At 46.1% G+C, this 19,336-nt stretch overlaps 1 protein-coding gene across 6 annotated transcripts in view; it reads right to left on the reverse strand.

The window, feature by feature from the left end:
• Positions 1 to 19,336, reverse strand: part of TENM3 (teneurin transmembrane protein 3) — a 1,301,134-nt gene that overhangs the window by 159,486 nt on the left and 1,122,312 nt on the right. For all 6 annotated transcript variants that reach the window (XM_055131945.1, XM_055131963.1, XM_055131957.1 and 3 more), the window contains one exon: positions 12,054 to 12,292. In XM_055131945.1, the coding sequence (XP_054987920.1) occupies positions 12,054 to 12,292 (239 nt within the window). The remainder of the gene's footprint in view (positions 1 to 12,053; positions 12,293 to 19,336) is intronic.

Here is a 19,336-nt window from a genome sequence, read left to right on the forward strand (position 1 = left end):
CATATGCTAATGACCTATTTAGCATACTTTTTTCTTTTTTTCTGGGCAGCTTTGACTTTTTTTAATTTTAGTAGTAGAATAGAACTAAAAATGACAACTCTTTGGAAAGCGCAGACACTTTAATTAGTATTCTGCCAAGAGCCAAGGACTGGCGGATTCCTTAGAGTCAGTCTGGTTCATTCATTATAGGCTGCGGTGAACCCAGAACTAGGGCCGCTTGCTAAGCATCTGTATGTTCTCAGCTGAGACTCCCAAAGCGGGCCTCGGAGAGAAGGGCTGTGACTGGGCACGGGGAGACCAGCTGTGCTCTGGGCATCTGAGTGACCAACTGTGATCTGGGCAAGGGTCTGGCTGGGTGCGTGTGGTTAACTGGTGACAACTTCAAACCAAACCTATGACCCCTGAGGCCTTTTAAGGGCCACCAGGCTTAAGGATGGGTGTTGGCAGCCCACCCTCTACACCCCAAAGCCTGATGGGCCCTGCAGCCTCCTGCTGCAGGTGGGGGCAAAGGAGGGGTCCATGTTCACTACCATCAGGAATGACAGGCGGGAGGGATGCCTTCAGAAGCCTCTCATCTCTCTTTTTGGGGGCGATGGGAAACTGCTTCCCGGAAGTCAGAAATCTGGTTGCCCAGCAAGGTAACTTGGGAACTGTTTTCTTTCCTATTTGTTGGTTTGGTTTTTTTGGGTCCTCGCCTGTACATGCTCAGAGCTAGCTCCCGCCTCTGCACTCTGGTGGTGTCTGGGGGACTAGAGGCAGGGCCGGGGATTCAAACTGGGGTCCTCAGTGACTCGCAAGGCAAGTACCTCTGTACTATCACTCTGCTCCTCAACTTCACTCTTATGAATGAAGCCTGGCAGAGCATTTGGGGGAAATGTATCTATTTCAAAGCAAGCTACACAGGCCAGTGGCTCTGAGCCCCAGGCAGGCTGCTGGGAGCTGCCAGCACTCCTGGGTGGCCGTGGGCTAACTCTCCTGGCCTAAAAATAAGTGGCCCACTTTCCTGCTCCGAAGGTGCAAGTGCGTCTCAGTATGGGATTCTTTCCGAAGGTCCTCCAGGAAATTCTTTGAAGACGTGAAAGCTAAAAATATCGTGACGCTAAAAATAGGCAAGAACGGTTGAGATGTCGGCTGATCTGCAAGGATGGAAACCAAATTGGTGGAGTTTCATACACAAATTCCAAGCTCCTCCCAGAAGGCTGTGGAACCACATCACACATGGACCTTGCTAGCATGACGCACAGAGTTAGTGGAAAGAGAGGGGGCATTGAGGCTGAAATCTAAAGCCCCGCACCCACCCCAGAAAGGGCCTAAGGTAATTTCAGTTCACACAGCAATGACTCCTAGAATGTGTTTTTTTTTGGGGGGTGGAGGATTATGTGGGGGACAAGCCAGGTAGCGCTCAGCTCTTGCTCCTGGCTCTGTGGTGAGGACTCACTCCTGGAGAGCTCGGGAACATATGGGGTTCTGGGGATTGAACCCAGGGGGACCGCATGCAAGGCAAAGGCCCTACTCATTGCCCAATCTCCTCAGTCCTCAGTGAACATTTTCATAGCCAACAGTTTCCACCTGGACTTGGATAATACTGTTTACGATTTGTCCATTTATTCTGATTGCTGCTGTCTATGTATGAAGGAGATACTGATTCATTATACAGTCATTGTTTCCATACCAGCTCAATTCATTTGGTACTCAGGAGCAATAAGTCTGTCAGGTATTTTCCCGGGCGGCACTATTCGCTCTTTGTGCTGATGAGGAAACCCAGGAGTGTGGGGTTAAGGTCCCAGTCCTGACGTCGTTCAGCTCGAGTGTCCACCCATGGAAACAACTCTCTCCCAGGCCTCGGCGGTGCCACATGACAAGCCCACACTCCAGTTTCCCTTCTGAGACTGCGGGATCAGCGCGGCAAAGATTCCATCTCCCCCACTTTGGCGAACTGAATGTTGAGAAGGGACATTCAATAATTGCTACGTGTAATGGAATTAAATTGACTGTGATATTGAAAAGGATTAGAAGGAACCGCCTGTGAAAAGTCAGTTCCACTCTGAGGGGTGCGGAAGAGTTCCAACCGCTTCCTGCTCCCAGGGCCGAGAGCCCAGACGCTAGAATCCCCGGCACTCGGATGGTCTTCCCATCACGCTGGGAAGTGGGGGGTCTTGGGGAGAGGTCATCTTCTCCTTCAGTGGCTACGGAAGGCTTCGTGACAGTGATGGAGGGGAGGAAGAGCCCAACGGTGTGGGAGGAAATAGCCAATAGCAAACTGTGACTGGTCCGGAGAATCATCACAGGCCAGACTGGCAGGATGCAGAAATCAGGACCATGGGAGTTGTCTGTTTCACCTTTGAGCTAAAGGGACATGCTCATCTTTAAAAGCACTGGAGAGGGCTGGCAAGACAATGCAGGGGTTAAGGCATTTGCACTATGGGCACCCTCCACACCAAACCCTTGGTTTGACTTGATCCCCTGAGCACAAAGCTAGGAAAGGCCCCTAGGCACCCCCCCCCACCATGTGAACCTGAAACCCAAAATAAATATGTCCAAAATTCACAAAGGGACAGCCCTGAAGTAATGATCCTGGAATCTTTAGGCCCAACTCTGGAAGCTGGAATGCAGACTTCCTTGGTTAGCAAATACAAAAGCAAAGCAATCTAATCTTATCTAATCTTTATCCCGCCCCTTCCTTCCAATTTATAACTTTGAGATACTGGAAAACAACCGGTCTTTAAAACATTTTCTTCAAAATAGATCGACTAAGTACTCTTGTGTATTCTGAAAGAACTATAAATCACTTAATAGTTTAAAACTATTTTACTTGGGAAACTTAAAAGAGTCTCTTTGTATTATATAAATATGTAAATAAAATATATGTAATATTAATAAACAATATTTGCATTATTTATATTTACAAATATATATGAATATTTTTATATTTTAAAGGGTTTTTTTTTTTTGTCACACTCATGGGTTATAGTGAAGGCAAGCACCTTACCCATCACCCACTATATCTAAGATCCACAAATAAAATTGCTTTCTTTTTGGCTGTTTTTTTGTCACACCTGGCTCGTCTTGGGGATTAATAAATGGTGTCAGGGATCAAACCCATGTTGGCAACATGCAGGACAATTGCCTTTACCCATTGTATTATCTTTCTGGCCCATAAATAAAATTCTTAAAGTCTGGATATATTTCAACTAAATTTTAGGGAAAAGGATCGACAGAAATTATATGTGCTAGGGGAATTTTAATAATGGCTAACCCCAAATTTCCAAAGATTACCTTCTACTCCAAGATGAAATTACAAAATTGGGTGTTAGCTAGGTTAACTCAACCAAGAAAACCAACGGATAAAATCATTTTTCTTTTTCCTTTTCACATACATGCAGATTTTACCTTTCCTGTATCACACATATTGGTTTTACTATTCCTCAGAATTGATTTTTTTTAGGCTGCATTTAGGTTTATGTGGTAACCCATAAAATTTGCCCTTACGTCAGCATTTGTCAAAACACATAATGCAAGTTATTATTCTGGTTTTAGCAGGAAAACCTCTCTCTAATGCTCAGACTCAGTTAAGTCCTAAATTTTATGAGCTCCCCGAGGTGCCTGCTTTTCCCCTTCCCATAAAAACGGTCATCAGGATTATTAGTAAGCGGTCTGTTTTGATATTTCCTTAAAGAAACTATGGTAGCACATACATGCCTGCTGGATGACTGAGCATAGAGTTCCGAGCATAGAGTGTCTGAGCATAGAGTTCCCTTGTGAGAAAGTGTTGAGTGCATAGACGGATAGATGGAGGGCTATGTCACGCTCTGGTGTTGGGTTAGTGAATCACTGAAGAAGCCGAGGATTCTCATTCTGAAGACAGAAAGACCAGGTGAGTCCTCTGTAGACATCCTCAGATTGTGGAAAAGCAATAAACTCAACGTCTATACATCTGACTTTCGTTTCAATCTGCAAGGATAAGACCTTTGTTTGAACAGTGATGCCAGGCAACTTGAAGCTTGTTCTGGTGACTTCCTCCCTGGAATTCCAGGCAATCTGTGAAGATTATTATATATTTTTAACCTTATATATACTAGTTACTTTTCCTTTTCCTCCTCTGAATGTACGTATTTCTCTCTGAACATGCTGCTCTCAGTTCCACCAAAGTAAAAGCAAATGACATACACAGCGCCAATTAAATATTTATGCAACGTAGCGCTGGCACGGTAAATATTGTATTATGCTTTCCACTTGTCATTAGATGGGAGATGTTGCTACATTCTGCAAAAATGATGGCCTAAACCCGAGAAAACAGCACCATATTTCACAGACAAGATATTTACATCTGGCGTTAACTGGAGTTGAGCGGACTTGAAAGGTATTTCTTATTGTTGCTGGCCAGGAATCCTTCTCAAGGCAGGGAGATCCCTACATCTGCATGGCAAAAGCCAAGATCGGTCTGTTTCAACATGGTATTTCTCATATATTATTTACTTCATCTGACCTCATATCAAGCTAAGAGTAAGATAAATGACTTGGGGGAAGGGAGAGGAAACAGCCTTCTTATAGCTACAGGATTTCACACTTTTGGAGGTGATTTCTTTTATGTGTCCTGCAGTACATGTTGGGATCCATTCAAAACAAAATTCGTGCTGTACTAACAAAAAGCAATAAAAATGTTTATAATGTCAGAAATATTCAGTGTACCTAGACAGATTTTTAACGCGAGGGCCAACTCAGAAGTCACTGATAGGTTTATATGGAAACGATGAGAAAGGAACAGGATTTTACATGCCCTTTCTATTTTTTGAGGTATCTTTCTATATGATGTGGCAGACATTTAAAAGTAATCTTAGCCAAATGCTATAAAGTAAAGCAGGTCGTACTGAATATCAGGATAGAGTGTGAACAGGAGACTTAAAATTTCTGTGGGTGATGAAATGTGTGTGTGCATGTGTGAGATTTCATCCATATAAAGACTCACCATTAATAAGGAGAACATGCAGCCATCCAGAATGAGTGGCTAATAGATTTCTTCCTCTTGAAATGTATGAATTTGGAATACAGGAGGACGCCTTTTCAGTATTATTTTCTCCTCTCTCAGAGGCAACTGCTTTATTTGAGCCTTCATTCACCACTGAATCAGGTTTCAATACATCCTCAATTTCATGTATTTAAGGAGACAATAAAATATTGATACACTGATTTAAAATTTTTAGTTTTACGGTGTTCCATCTTCTAAAATAGAGGCCACGGGTTCTTTTCTGCCTTGTGATGAAATCACATTCGTGTTAAAATGCTCCCTTTCCATCTCAGATGAAATGCATCTTCGGAATGTAATGCAAGTAAAAGTTAAGGCAAGGAGCCAGGGTGAGAAATGGTGTGTAATTCATAGCTGTGCTGTGCTCTATAACCTAATAAAACTGCACTTTTATTACAAAGACATGTCCAAGAAGAAAAAAGAATGTCTCAACAGATTTTATTTTGCCATATATATTTAAATGGTTGATTTTTCATAAAGCATAAAGGGCTGGTGAATTTTTCCTCCTGACCCCGAGTTGCATATCTATAGCTGGTACTATAATCAATTTCAAGGTACACAGAGAGGTAAAAATGTTCATAAAATGCAAATAGACGCAGAAGTAGGACAGATAACTGCTATGGAATTATAATGGCAATGAACCTGGATTCGACAGGTTATGTTGTGCTAGATCTAGAGAATGCTTATGTTGTTAAACAGCCTTTTTAGCAGACATATGACAACATCTATTTTAGGAATCAGTTGGTAGCAGCTGTTCAAAGGAAATAAATAACTACATGTGTATTTTTTAAATGAAAAGGAAGACAAAAATGCAAGCAGTTCTCTGGGTAGCAGTCTGAGTCAGAAGTTCAGTCAAAGAATAATGCTGAGTTATTTCTTGTCATTGAAAAATGAATTAACAAACCAGTCTTTCCAAGGTACTGATGTGTACCAAAAAAAATACCAAAAACCAATGAAAAAACAATTACTGAAGTCTTGGGAACTGGGAAAGGTACTCAAGAACATAAGGTTTCTTTTTGGATGGAAGTAGGTCTAAAATTGACAGAGGTGATGTTTCAATACATGGGTGAATATACTACACCCCACTGAATCAAACCCTTTAAATGAATAACCTGTGTGAATTATATCTCAATAAAACAGCTACAAAAACAACTGTTGTCAAATATATTACTGATTGACCAAAGGGCCCAAAATTGAGTAACAGGCTAGCATAATACTACATTTCGATAAATTTTTTTGTTTAGTATTAAGAATATGTGTCAATACCTTTCATGTGCCACTACACAGGAAATTACTTGGAGTTTGAGGTGATTGGGCACTTATGTGGCAACATCAATGAGGTAATTAAGAAGTTGATAACAGGCTCCAATTTGTGCTAATTAATCACATTCAGGTATGAGCCACTGGTGCCCGCCCAGGGCTACCACCTACAATAGTGTTATTAGAAGTTTTACAGTGTCATTTTAATAAATGGTAGCAAAGTGATTCCATCATTTATTGTGATGCGTAAAGTGTTGCTTTTGTAATGTACATGCTTTTATTTTATTTTTTAAATTGTGGGGTCACACCCGGTGATGCTCAGGGCTAACTCCTGGCTCTGTGCTCAGGGATCACTCCTAGCGGGGCTGGAGGAACATATGTGGTGCCGAGGAATTAAACCCACGTTGTCCACATGCGTCCTACTTGCTGTACCATTGCTCCAGCCCTGGACTATATATGTTTTATGACATACTTTCTGGTCATTGTTCTACGTGTACAGTGTGGGAAATTCATGTTCTCTCCCACCCAGGGGAAAAAGAGTCTTATGGGAGCCAAGAAAAATGATCAGGATGTCTCCTCAATGCACTGGGAATAGAAGCAAAAGCCACCAGATCAGACCCTCTTCTTTTCTTTTTTTTTTTTCTTTATGGGTCACACCCGGCAATACACATGCACTCAGGAATCACTCCTGGCGGTGCTCAGGGGACCATATGGGATGCTGAGAATTGAACTCGGGTCGGCCGAGTGCAAGGCAAATGCCCTACCTGCCATGCTATCACTCCAACCCCCAGACCCTCTTCTTTATCCATACTTTGGTGCTGCCCACTGCCCACTGGTCCTCTTTATAATTTTCAAATGTGACAACAGAGAGTCAAAGAAGAAAGAGAAAAATCAGAACTCAGAAGAAGTAGGCTGTGTGCTCATTACCATCGCCATGATGATCAAGCTTTAACATTTGTGTTTAGGAATTTGTGCAAATGTCCATGGATCAAGGAACATCAGCTTATTCATGAGATATATTTGAGAAGAATTTTCATTGGTAGCTCAGAAATCTAAAGGAAATCATAATAGAACCTTGCTTTACTGTCTGGGCCACTCCAGGGGATGTGGTGCTTAGAGCCACAGAATCCGACTAGGTCAATGGAGAAGACGGTGGTGAGAGGGGTCAGGTCGGGTCAATGAAGTGACAGAATTCACCCGTGGCTTTGAACATGCACTTGACTCGTGCCCAGCCCTGGGGACATGAGTTGCTGCAGTTCAAGGGTGCTCCCTGCCCCTAGCCTTCTCCTACCTTCACACCCTGGTGGTGGTGGTGGTGGGGAATTCCTTTCCAAGATGACCATCTATGAAGCATTCGGCCATCAAGTGAAATGCACTAATGTCACCTGCCTTCTCTTGGCCAACACCTGCTAGCTCCAGGCTTCTGCCCAGAGTATCAGAGACGCTGCTGCTTCTCTGCTGTCTCTCTGTGCAGTTCCAATGAGAAGAACTGCAGCAAGGGCAGGGGCTTTGAGGAGGGACTCTGTATCATGTCCTGCCCTGGTTGGGGGGTAGCCAGGCTGACAAGCTCATTCAATCCTTGATCCCAAACCCAGACAGCACCAGAAGAAAATTGGAGGAAAACTCAAAGAATGATATAGAGTTCAATAAGGAGCTTATGGGCTTGACATGAGGATTGAGCAACAAGAATGATAACTCTCATTATGCAAAAATAGTACCTGCTATTTGGGAAAACCAATTATGGGCCCCAGTAATAAATTGGAAAAACGTAACATGTGACAACTGATACATGTCCAAAATAAGGACATATTCATACATTTAAATTAAAAAGATAGAGAAAAACCTCAAGAGAAAATTGGGGCATAGAACAAGGCTATACTCTTTCTCTCTGTGTGTGTCTCTCTGTATCTCTGTCTCTGTCTCTGTCTCTCTTTCTCTCTCTCACACACACACATGGCCAGTGAATAAATGAAAAGATACTCAGCACCACTCACCATAACCCAAAACAATGAAATGCTTTAACTAAAGAGATTTGCAGAGGTTTAAAATATTGCTAAGGGGAAAAAAACCCACTATTAGGCAGTATTAGTCATTGTACAGATGGAGGAAGAATCATTTGGCTCATGGCTTTGCCAAATTCAAAACATACCCACAATTCTGTTCAAGACATTTCTAAGAATTGATTTTGATCAAATACGGAATCCGGTGAGTACATTCATATACAGCAACTCATGATGACCTGCACAGGAAGTGGTACTGGATTTGGGGAAAGTGGCTTAAAAATGTCACTAAAATAATATACACAAAATGTTTACTGAATGCCAAGTGAGAAAGCCTGGTACAAATGCATTGAGAACCATGAAATTTTAAGTATAGAGACTCTATGTTCATGATATCTATGTAATATATAGCATAAGCTATATATTACATAATATATATACATAATATATAGCATAAACTAATATCATACAGCTACTAGACTAAGATAATCTATTCTAGTGCATAAGCAGGGAAAAGCAAGGTGAACACTTTGCAGTGGTCATCTCTGGGAGTCAATTTTCCTTTCCTTAGAGGCCTGCCTTGAGTTTCTGGTGTTTCTAGAAAGCATTTCAATCCCTGTGCCTTCTCCCCCGTCGCTAAGTCACCTGGACCATTTCACAGAAAGTCTTCTTGCGCAAACCCCTTCAGCTTTCTTCTCCTATCTTCTCTTCCCCTGACCGGAAGAGTAAGCCAGCAAACTCCCCAGGAGAGACTGCCTCAAGGCATTGCTTTACTTTGTCTTTCCCCTGCTGTTGGGCCAGAGAGAAGGGGATGAGAGAACTGGGCTCAAGAGGGCAGCACTTTTATTAGAGATTGCACTGTCGGTGACGCTGCTCTGCCTTTCTTTCTGGGGGTGAGCAGGCACATCTACCCTGCTCTCTGCGGCCCTGCCTCACACACTCAATCCACAATCTCCCACTCTTGCTGTTCAAGGGCAAAGGTGGGAGCTCTTGGGCGACCTGGTGAAGAAATGAAATTCTGTCCCTGATTCACACACACACACAAAATCATCCCAGGATTAGGATGATCATCGGAGCACGTGAAGAACAATGCTGATTCTAAGATGATGTGTGTGGAATGAACGCAACGGAAGCAGGAGATAATTCTTTGATGAGAGAAGTAATTCTAGCCAGATAACACTTGGATGGCATCGCTGTAATTTCCAGCACAATAACTAGATCATAAAAAATGCTCAATAAGTAGCTGCTGAATTGACTAGGGCTCAGAGGTATATTAACTGCATCATCTGTATGTTGCCATGTGGGAGAAAATAAAACCAAAGTGAGACATTTATGTTTGTGGTGTGAGTCAGAATCAGGCAGCAGTAAAAACAGGCATTTTGGGGTAGGGGGGAAGGTAATGTTTTGATTTTACTTAGAATTCTGATATGTGACTATTCAACTATGGATCCTTGAAAAAAAGCATTGGTCTCACAAGCAACAAGGATCAAATCTCGCTCTGAAATACTGTGACCTGCCAGGCGCAGAATGTAAGAGTCATTCAATGACATCGAAGCTAATATTCAAACTCTTCAACAGGGGCCAGAGAGTCTACAATGGGTAGAGCACTTGCCTTGCATAAGGATGACCTGGGTTCAGTTCCCAGTACCACACATAGCCTCTAAAGCTTGCCAGGAGTGATCCCTGAGCACAGAGCCAGGAGTAAGTCCTGAGCACACCGAGATGTGGCCCCCAAACTGAATGAAAATCCCAAATCTTCAATTGGTGGGAGAGAAGACTTGGTGCTTGGAAGGGTGCCCAAGCACCACTGCCAACGAAGACACAGATTTCCGGCCCTGACATGTTTATCTGGGGGACTGGTATGCACTGTAGTTCAAACCAAATAATCTCGAGGGGGCTGGAGCTATAGTACAGAGGGGAGGGCATTTGCCTTGTACACAGTCAACCCGGTTTGATCCCTGACATCCTATATGTTCGGAGTGATTCCTGATGGCAGAGCCAGGAGTAACCCCTGAGCATTGTTGGGTGTGATCCAAAAAGACAAACAAACAAACAAACAAAAATTCCCAAATCACCTCCAACTATGCATGCTTAATGGATTACATCCTATTTGCAGCTGGGGTATATTTCATGACATGCACTGCATTTCAGAACCACCGAGCAATTCCTCGGCACACTGCAGGCATATACAAATAATGGATGGTGCTAACTTGAGTTGGTTCTTTGAACAGCTGATTCCAGATGCAGGAACAGTCCCCACTGACCTGGGACCCTGTGAGTCCCACTGCAGACAGTCCTGGGCATGTGTGGTTTCAGCCAAGGGACAAGCTTATTGATACCTGATTGGATCTCTTTTCCAAGGAGGGAGTTAACAGAGATGGAGAAGAACAAAAGGGGTTCGACTTGCTTTCCCTTCTACTGGGGAACCCAGGGTGCAGGAGGAAGCTCTCTGAGGAGACACTGAGGCTGTCCCAGATTGTCAGTCCTGTCTGCCATGTGCCACGAGTTGGAAGTAATCTCGTGTCACATATCGCCTTGCATTCCTGAGACAGAACCCGGTGGCTCTAAAATTCCGTTTTCCTCCTAAATGCGATAACTCAACTACATTGGCTCGGTCCCAATTTACCACCAAGGTGTGTGGAAGGCAATGGTGGAAACTGGTTGGTGAGCAAAGAGCCGCTGAAGCCTAACACCCCACGTCCCATGCTCTTTTCCAGGTGCACATTTACCCAGGACATCACAGAGCATTCTGGAGGCACCTCACCCCGCCAGCTGCCGGGCTGGCTGAATACGTCACAGGGCCCATGAGTTAGCTCGCTGGACAGCAGGGCCAAGTGCTGAGGCAGGGCTAGCCATCCACTGAGAAGCAGATCAAACTCTGCTCAGAGCCACTACCAAGGGCTTGAGGGCTCCTTCCGGGCAGGCAACAGTTAACCCAGAGGAATATTTACAACTTCTCTTCGCAGCATCCTTCTTTCGTTCGGGTTACCAGCGAATGAAAAAAAGTGTGATCGATACTACACGAGAAAAGATAAAAAAAAAAACTCCACATAGGTGAGCACGAATACATCCATCCCCTGTTTTATGGATGTTTTATGGATCCTGTTTTATGGATCCCCTAGAGAGCGCCCCTGGAGAGCGTGAGGTGGGGGTCATGAATGATGAGCTGGGGGCCCCCCCGAGATAGCTGAGTTGGCTGAAAGACATGGTTTGGAACATCACACAGAGCAGAGAATTCCCCAGGGGCTGCGTTCTGGCAGGCAATGCCTTCGGGGTGCTCAGTCCTGCCAGGGAGGTATGTGAAATGCCACAGAGCCAGCCATATTTTGAGCGGGTTAGATCCGACGCACACGAAGAACATCATTTGGAGGGCAGGACTGATGCAAATATGAATTTTCTATGGAGGCTAAAACTCACAAGACCGCAGTGCTGGGAGGCCGAAGTCATCGTACAGCAAGGAGGGCATTTGCCTTGCATGCTGCCGACTCGAGTTCAATCCCCAGCATCCCATAGGGTTCCCCGAACACTAACATGAGTGATTCCTGAATGCAGAGCCAGGAGTAACCCCCAAGCATTGCCAGGTGTGACCCAAAAAAGCCAAAAAAAAAAAAAAAGACTGCAGTGCTGAACATATCACATCCTCCCCACCTCCCAATAAAATGGCACTTTGTAAGAGACATCTTGGCCAAATACATGGAGTGAAAAAAAACGTCACAACAATACCCCAGGCCTGATGGGCAGAGAAAGCAAGGTCAAGTCCGGGTTCTTACCTATAAAATAGGACAGGAGGATTCCCAGGAGCACGGAGACCCCTACGGCACACAGCGCCGTGCACTTCCAGCTACAGTACTTCGAAGACTTCTTGAACTTAAATGCACTTCTTGATAGGGTGTTTCTGGGTAGTGGCCGTGTCGGCGGCGAATAGACGGAGCCAGAAGCCATTGTGTAGCCCGGGGTTGCAGTACTGAACAGCGGCGTCGTCCCTGTTCCTGTTTTGAATAGGAAATGCCTGTGGAATGGGAGAAGCGCATTGTCAGGACACAAATTCTGGTTAAAACACGCGAACCCCGGGTGAAGGGCCGCCTAAGGTGCGTGTTCCTGCCTTTTCCTTCCACACCGCCCCACCTCACGCCACACAGTTCATGCATTTTGAAACGTTCTACATTCAGAGAATAGCTTAACCCCCAAACATACGAACATCCCAATTCATTGAAGAGGCTCCCACAAAAGAGATGGAGTCTGGAGGCACAGTGCAGGTTTTAGGCATCCAGATAATTTGCTGTCCCTTTCCATACCCATATTCCAGGAAATGACCGTCATATAATTTCCTGAACTAAACCCACTTGGGGATTTTGCTTTGGGAAATGCCTCCAAGAACTTCTTCAGGGACAGACTAATTATGTAGGTAGGATGCTTGTCATGCACATGACTGACCCAAGTTCGATCCCCGGCACCCCATATGGTTTCCTGAACCTGCCAGGAGTGATCCCCGGGCACAGAGTTAAGAGGAAGCCTGAGCACCACCGGATATGGTCCCCAAACAAAACAAAAGCCTTCACATTCTGTGTAGCCAAACTATCTCACTAGCTGATCACCCTGTGTGTGCTCAGGACTCTAGGGGGTTACCCTGGGTACGCTGGATGGCAGTGGGGTGATTCACTTTCTGGATGCACACGGAAACGGTCAAATCGACCTTCCATCAACCAATACTATCACGCCTGGCCATAGTGAGCTGGGCAGTGCTCCAGAGATGTAAACCAGTTATATTTTTAGCTGTTGCCAAGATAACGGGGAAGCGAACACTGCTGGGGCAGATGGAGAGGAGAGGAGAAGAGAAGGAACCAGAGAACATCTTCCTAGAACCAAGCCTGGAGGCATGAAAGGGTACGTGAAGCATATGTTAGAACACACAGACACACAGACACACACACAGACACACGCACACACTTCCTGACAACTCATGAAACTCAACTACAAGGAAACAGCCCCATCAAAAAAGGGAGAAGAGCTGAAGAGATCTTCTCATTGTGTGTCAATCCAATCCAAGAGACATGCAATGTATTTTATTTATTTATTTATTTACTTATTTATCCATCACCGAGGTCCCTCCTGGCTCTGCACTCAGGAATTACTCCTGTCGGTGCTCGGGGGACCATGTGGGATACTGGGAATTGAACCCGGGTCGGCCGCGAGCAAGGTCAATGCCCTCCCTGCTGTGCTATCGTTCCAGCCCCAAGAGACATGCAATGGCCAGTGGGTCCATGGTGTGCTCAAACTGAGCATCCCTTCCAACGCCCTAGAGAATGAGACAATGCTGCTAAGAAGAAAGGCTTCTCTCCACAGGCCCCCAAGCAAGCTATGGCCAGGGATGTGGAGGGAAAGAAAGGACCCCTCACTGGCTGCTGGCCCAGCGTCTCTGCAAGAGAGAGCAAATGATTGCTCAAATATTGCAAATGCATCGATGTGATGCGGCCATTCTAATTCTCGTAGTCAGCCACAGAACACCAAAAATTGAAAAAGACAAATGCAGGGGCAGTAGAGAGTGTAGGGATCCACATGCTTGCCTTGTATACAGCCTTCCCGGCTTCATTCCCAATACCACATATAAGTCCCCCGAGCACCACCAAGAGTGCCCTCTTAACACAGAGCCAGGAGTAAAGCCATGAGCACCACTAGGTGTGGTCCCATCCCCCTTAAGCCCCCCTCCCGCCCCCACCCAAATATGCACAATTATGTTTGGTGCTGTGCTATTTACAACAGCCTGGACCCAGAAACAATCCATGTGTCCAAGGATCAAGAAGCTGTGCTGGGAAGACAATGCCATCTGCTGTCAGAGGAGATCTTGCCTTTGGCCATCAGTGGGATGGAACCGGGGATAGACAGGGAATGATCGCACTAATGTGTGAGATACAAAAAACAAACAAACAAACAAACAATATAAGACGAGACTAATAAGGACAGTAGAACAAGGGCCAGGAGGACTGGTCCATGGTTGGAAGCCTGCCTCAAGAGCTGGGGGAGAGGGCAGCTGGGATACAGAAGGGACCATTATCACAAAGACAGCTGGAAATGGTCACGCTGGATAAGAACTGTGTGCTGAAAACAGGTGAAAGAATAAACACGATAACCTCTCAGTATCTGTATTGCAGACCATAGTGACCAAAAGAAGGGATGGAGGGAGAAGGAGAGGGAGAGGGAAAAAGAGAGTGGGGGAGGAAGAGGGAGAGGGAGAGAGAGGGAGAGAGAAAGGGAGAGAGGGAAAGAGGGAGTGAGTAAGAGGAAGAGAGAGAGGGAGGGAGATAGAAGGAGGGAGAGAGAGAGAGAGAGAGAGAGACAGACAGACAGACAGACAGAGAGAAGGATAGTGCCTGCTATATTAGCAGGCTGGGTGGTGGCAAGAGGGAAACCCCGGACATTGATGGTAGGAAAAAGGTACATTAGTGGAGGGACAGGTGTTGCAACACTGTATGACTGAAACCTGACCACGAGCAGCTTTGTAACTGTGTATCTGATGGTGATTCAATTAAGAAAAAAATTTTGCCCAATTCTGTAAACGAAAAAGAAGAGCGAAACTGGAGCAGGTTCTGCTCAGTGAGGTCAGTCACACGGAGAAAGGCAAACAGCAGATGATCCCACTCCGACTCGGGATTCAGAGATGCCAAGCAGGCAGCAGACAAAAATGAAGGAAACGACTGCAGACCCCAAGTCAGCTCACGGGAGGTTGGAGGGGGGTGCGGGACAAGGATGAACACCTCGGGGGCAAGGATCCCAATGTCTGTAGTAACCTCCAGAGTGGCCCACCACCCGAAGGCTAACTCCCAAGGAAAGCATCCCGAAAGACAACGGGAAGGCGGCAACTCGGGTCCTGCTGGAGGAGGCAAGTATCAGGACGGGCAGACCCATGCAGCCGGCCAGCTTTCCCACTGCCCTCGTCTCCTTCAAGCCCTCCATCAACACATTCCCGTCTTCCAAGCAACATGACTGCTGGCCACTGCCCAGCTCAGCGGCTGGCTGGGATGGGGGTGTCCAGTTTTCCTTCACGCAGTTTCAAGTGTGTCTTTTCCCCCCGGGACACCTCTCTGGCCCGCATCACATCTGAATCCCAGCAGCCGCCCAGCCTCGTGGCCTCCGTGGGGGGAGACAAGATGCAGACATAGGCCACATGCTTGAGGGGGGGCCTGAGATCCCGGGGGGCGGGAGGAAGGCTGGGGTCTAGAGAGCAGAACCGGGGGAGAGAGAAAAGGGGGTTCACTCCAGGCGGGGAAAATATTTTCAAGCTGGGAGGTGGGAGGAGAACGGGAATCAGAGGCAGTGGATGAAAATCTGTGTGTTTTAGTTCAAGTTATTTGGGTCATTTCTCAACGGGAAGTGGGATTGGAACTGGAGTCCGGGGGATTCTGGGGAGGTGGATGAGAAGCGACAGAGGCACCAGGCTGGAGGCACTCAAACACTTTGTGGTGGAGGGGTGCAGGACTTTTGTACTTTGATTCATCAAAACATAAACAGGATAAATACACAAACAGTATCACAGTTGTAACTCCATTCCCTAAGCTAACACAAAAAGGAATCATTAAAAAAAAAAAAAGGTTCAGCTCCAAACACACACACACACACACACACACACACACACACACACACACACACACACACACACATGACAACATAGAACAAGACAGATTTCGACTTTAAATCAGACATCAGGGCCAGAGAAGGCAGGATAGTGGGGAGGGCATTGGCATTGCACGTGGCCAACTCAGGTTCAATCCCCGGCATCCCATATGGTTCCCAGAGCCTTTGGGAAGTGATCTCTGAGCGTGGAGCCAGGAGTGAGCCTTGAGGATCGCTGGGTGTGACATAAACAACCCCTCACCCCCAAAACAACCACAAAAACAGACATTGACTAAAATTTGCAAAATTTGCGTTCATAATCCACCAGAAACATGGGATTTGGTGATCCTGAATTTCAAGATCCTCGTTCTTCCAAGAATGAGGCTCAAGAGGCCGTGAAATCTGAGCAAATGCAACCCTGAGATCTGGCTGAATCTGGTTTGGAATCACCTGGCTGAAACACAGGTGATTCCAAACCACTTGTCACGGATGCTAGTGGCACTGAAAACCTCTCTCTGGGAAGAGGAGCCATGTATCTGAGGCAGTCGTTTTGAGGGAAAATTAGACCTGACCCTAGGTATGTTAAAATACACTCTCTCTCTCTCTCTCTCTCTCTCTCTCAGACCTTGAGTGGAGTAGGAGAAGAGCTTGACATAAACATCTCTGAGAGGGTGGACAACATTTATTTTTTTTGGACTTACTGGGAATCTGGTCATTTTTCTATTCAGATGAGATGCCATGAGCGCCCTCCCTCCCTCTTTTCCTTTTTTTTTCTCTGGAGAGGGGCACACCTGACAGTGCCCAGGGCTTGTTCCTGACTCTGCACCCAGGAATTATGCCCAGCAGGGCTAGAGGACCTTCTGGGATGCTGAAGACCAAACCTAGGCCAGCTGTATCCAAGGCAAGCCCCCTCTCCCCTGACTATCGCTCACTCCTTTCCATGGCAATCAATCAACTTTCAAATACTGAAGTGTGAGCCTCATGATTAATGCTTAGTTCAGCTTCAAGCTCCAGACTTCCATCTCACTGTTTCCAGGTCCAATGCCATAAATGTTCAGTTAATGTCTCAAAGTCCACAAATATTTAATGCACTGATACATGAATATGGAAATCCCGCTCCCAGAACAAGTTACAGAGTCACTCAGGGGGCTGCTCTGGTTTGGGGCTTGGGGGTGGGGGGGTGCTGCTAGCCACGTTTGGCAGACCATGGGGGTCTCCAGGATCAACCTCTGTGCATCCTCTTGACCTCTCTTTCTAACCCCCCTAGCTTCTTTTTCTTTTGATTCTGGGCCACCCCTTACTGTGCACAGGACTTACGCCTGGTTCTGTGCTCATGGATCATTCCCAAAAGTGCTTCAGGATCCTATACGTGGTGCTGGGAACTGAGCTGGAACTGGCTGCATGTAAGGCAAGCACTTTAAGCCCCGTTTCTAGATCTCTGGCTGGCTCCTACTTCCAATGGATGCGATTCTATACTCTTTCACAGGCCACGTCACCCATTTAAAGTCAGTAGGGACAAAGGTCGACTTGCCTCATCTTTGCTGCCTGTCTAGTCTCAGTCTTGTGGTCCTTCGGTGCCTTTCTCCCAGAGGGCTCTCTGTCTGATGGACTTGGGGTCACCCAGGACCGACCTTGTGACTGAACCTCCATTTCTGTCCTTCCCACTGTTTCCTTTTTTTCTGGAATGGAGAAAGGCTTTCTCATCTGGCCTCCTGAACTGTCACATCTGCTTTTTAATGTATTTGTCAGAGAAGAGGCAAAAGTACATCATCTCCCCCTCTCCTCCCCAACCTGGGTCGTGCTTGGGGTCCACATGGTCCTGGAGATTGAGCCCCAGGCTCCCTCATGCAAAGCCTGTGCCCCAGACTTCTGAGCCCTCTCCCGAGCCCCCAAGTTAATTTTCATCCTGCATTTTCTACGCTCCACAGAATGCCATGGTTTAAATACTGCACCTGCAATGGATACTAGATTATCTTCACATCTTCAGCTGCAATCCCCACCCACATGCCTCAGCTTTATTACAAGTGCTTCTTCTAACCCTCCCCCTCCACCTTCCACTGCCTAGAAGGAACGCCTTATATCCCAGTCATTCCTTACTTTGGCTTGATCTGGTTTTCTAAGTAACCACCATGTTCACAATCATGCCAGAATGGAAACGATCGAATTTGAGGAAACAAATTCTAGTGTGCCTTTTGGGGGTACTGCCAGGCCGAGCTCAGGGGGCCCTGGGCCTATTCCCAATAATACCTGGCACAGTGGTACAGGCCAGATGGCTCAATGCCCAGCCCTGGGAATGAGGTACTGCTTGGGGATGACAGTTTAGGGGTCACCAGGACTGCCCTGAATGTATTTGGGGGCAGGGTTATGCCAGAGATCAAGTTTGTGGCCTTGTGAATGCCAGCCCTGCGCCCCAGTCCTCTGAGCTGTCTCCCCGGCCCCCTCCTCATGGCACTTTTCTGTATTATACATCAGATCAACGGATTGACACCAAGTACAAAATTCAATCTGAGAGATGACGAAGCTGAGTTGCTAGGAAATAGGTGAACAGCCAGTTTCCACTCAGGAGAGGCACATGAAGGCAGGATTCCTCTCCGAGCGTGGCTATCAGAAGGCCCCGAAGGAAACGCAGGCTGGAAATCGTGCTTCTGCATTATTCACGGGAGCCGGAGTCATTTTCTTGTCGGGACACTCGGAGAGAAAATAAAGGTCAAAAAGCAAAGTGCTGAGCCACTGAATGAAATTCTAATTAGCTTCACTTCGTAATTGGCACTCTGCTCGGAAAAGAGGTTTCTTTCTTCTTCAATATTTCATATAGCGTTAAAAACCGATTTCGCGAACAAACAACGCCAATGATTGGAATACAGCGAGCGGGGTATTTAGTGTTCCCTTTCTGTCCCTCAAAGGCACAGCACAGGCTTCCAACAGTGAAACTCGGCACCTGTGAAACGAATCTATTGTCTCGACCTGTTCTAACACCTGGGGAGAAAGGCCCAACACACAGGCAAGGCGGCGCTTTTCTTTCTTTCCTTTCATTCTCGGAGGGCACGAAGAGGGTCATTTCCAACAAACTACAAGTGAACGATGCAAATGAAACGTCTCTCTGCCTGCCCCATGCCCACATTTCTAGGCAAATCAATAAAAAATGTTGCTAGACTCCAGACTCTTGGTTTCCCGCTAGATGCTCTGACTTCAAAGGCCCAGGAGAAGCGAAGCCGAACTCTGTTTGAGGCACAACCTCTTCAGAATCCGAAGGGCTCACTTAAGAGCGAAGGAAATTTTAAGGTAGAGAGGTTCCTTTTCCTTCAGGCAAAATACAACTTTCTGGATTTAAGAGGCTTATTAAAGGTCTCACAAGATTTCCTCAACATCAAACAACTCTTCTGAAATGACATTTTTCAGATCTAAAGCACATGCACCCACACTCGTGGATTAAATTTACCTGGAA

Source organism: Sorex araneus, chromosome 1, assembly GCF_027595985.1.
Source record: "Sorex araneus isolate mSorAra2 chromosome 1, mSorAra2.pri, whole genome shotgun sequence".
NCBI lineage: Eukaryota > Metazoa > Chordata > Mammalia > Eulipotyphla > Soricidae > Sorex > Sorex araneus.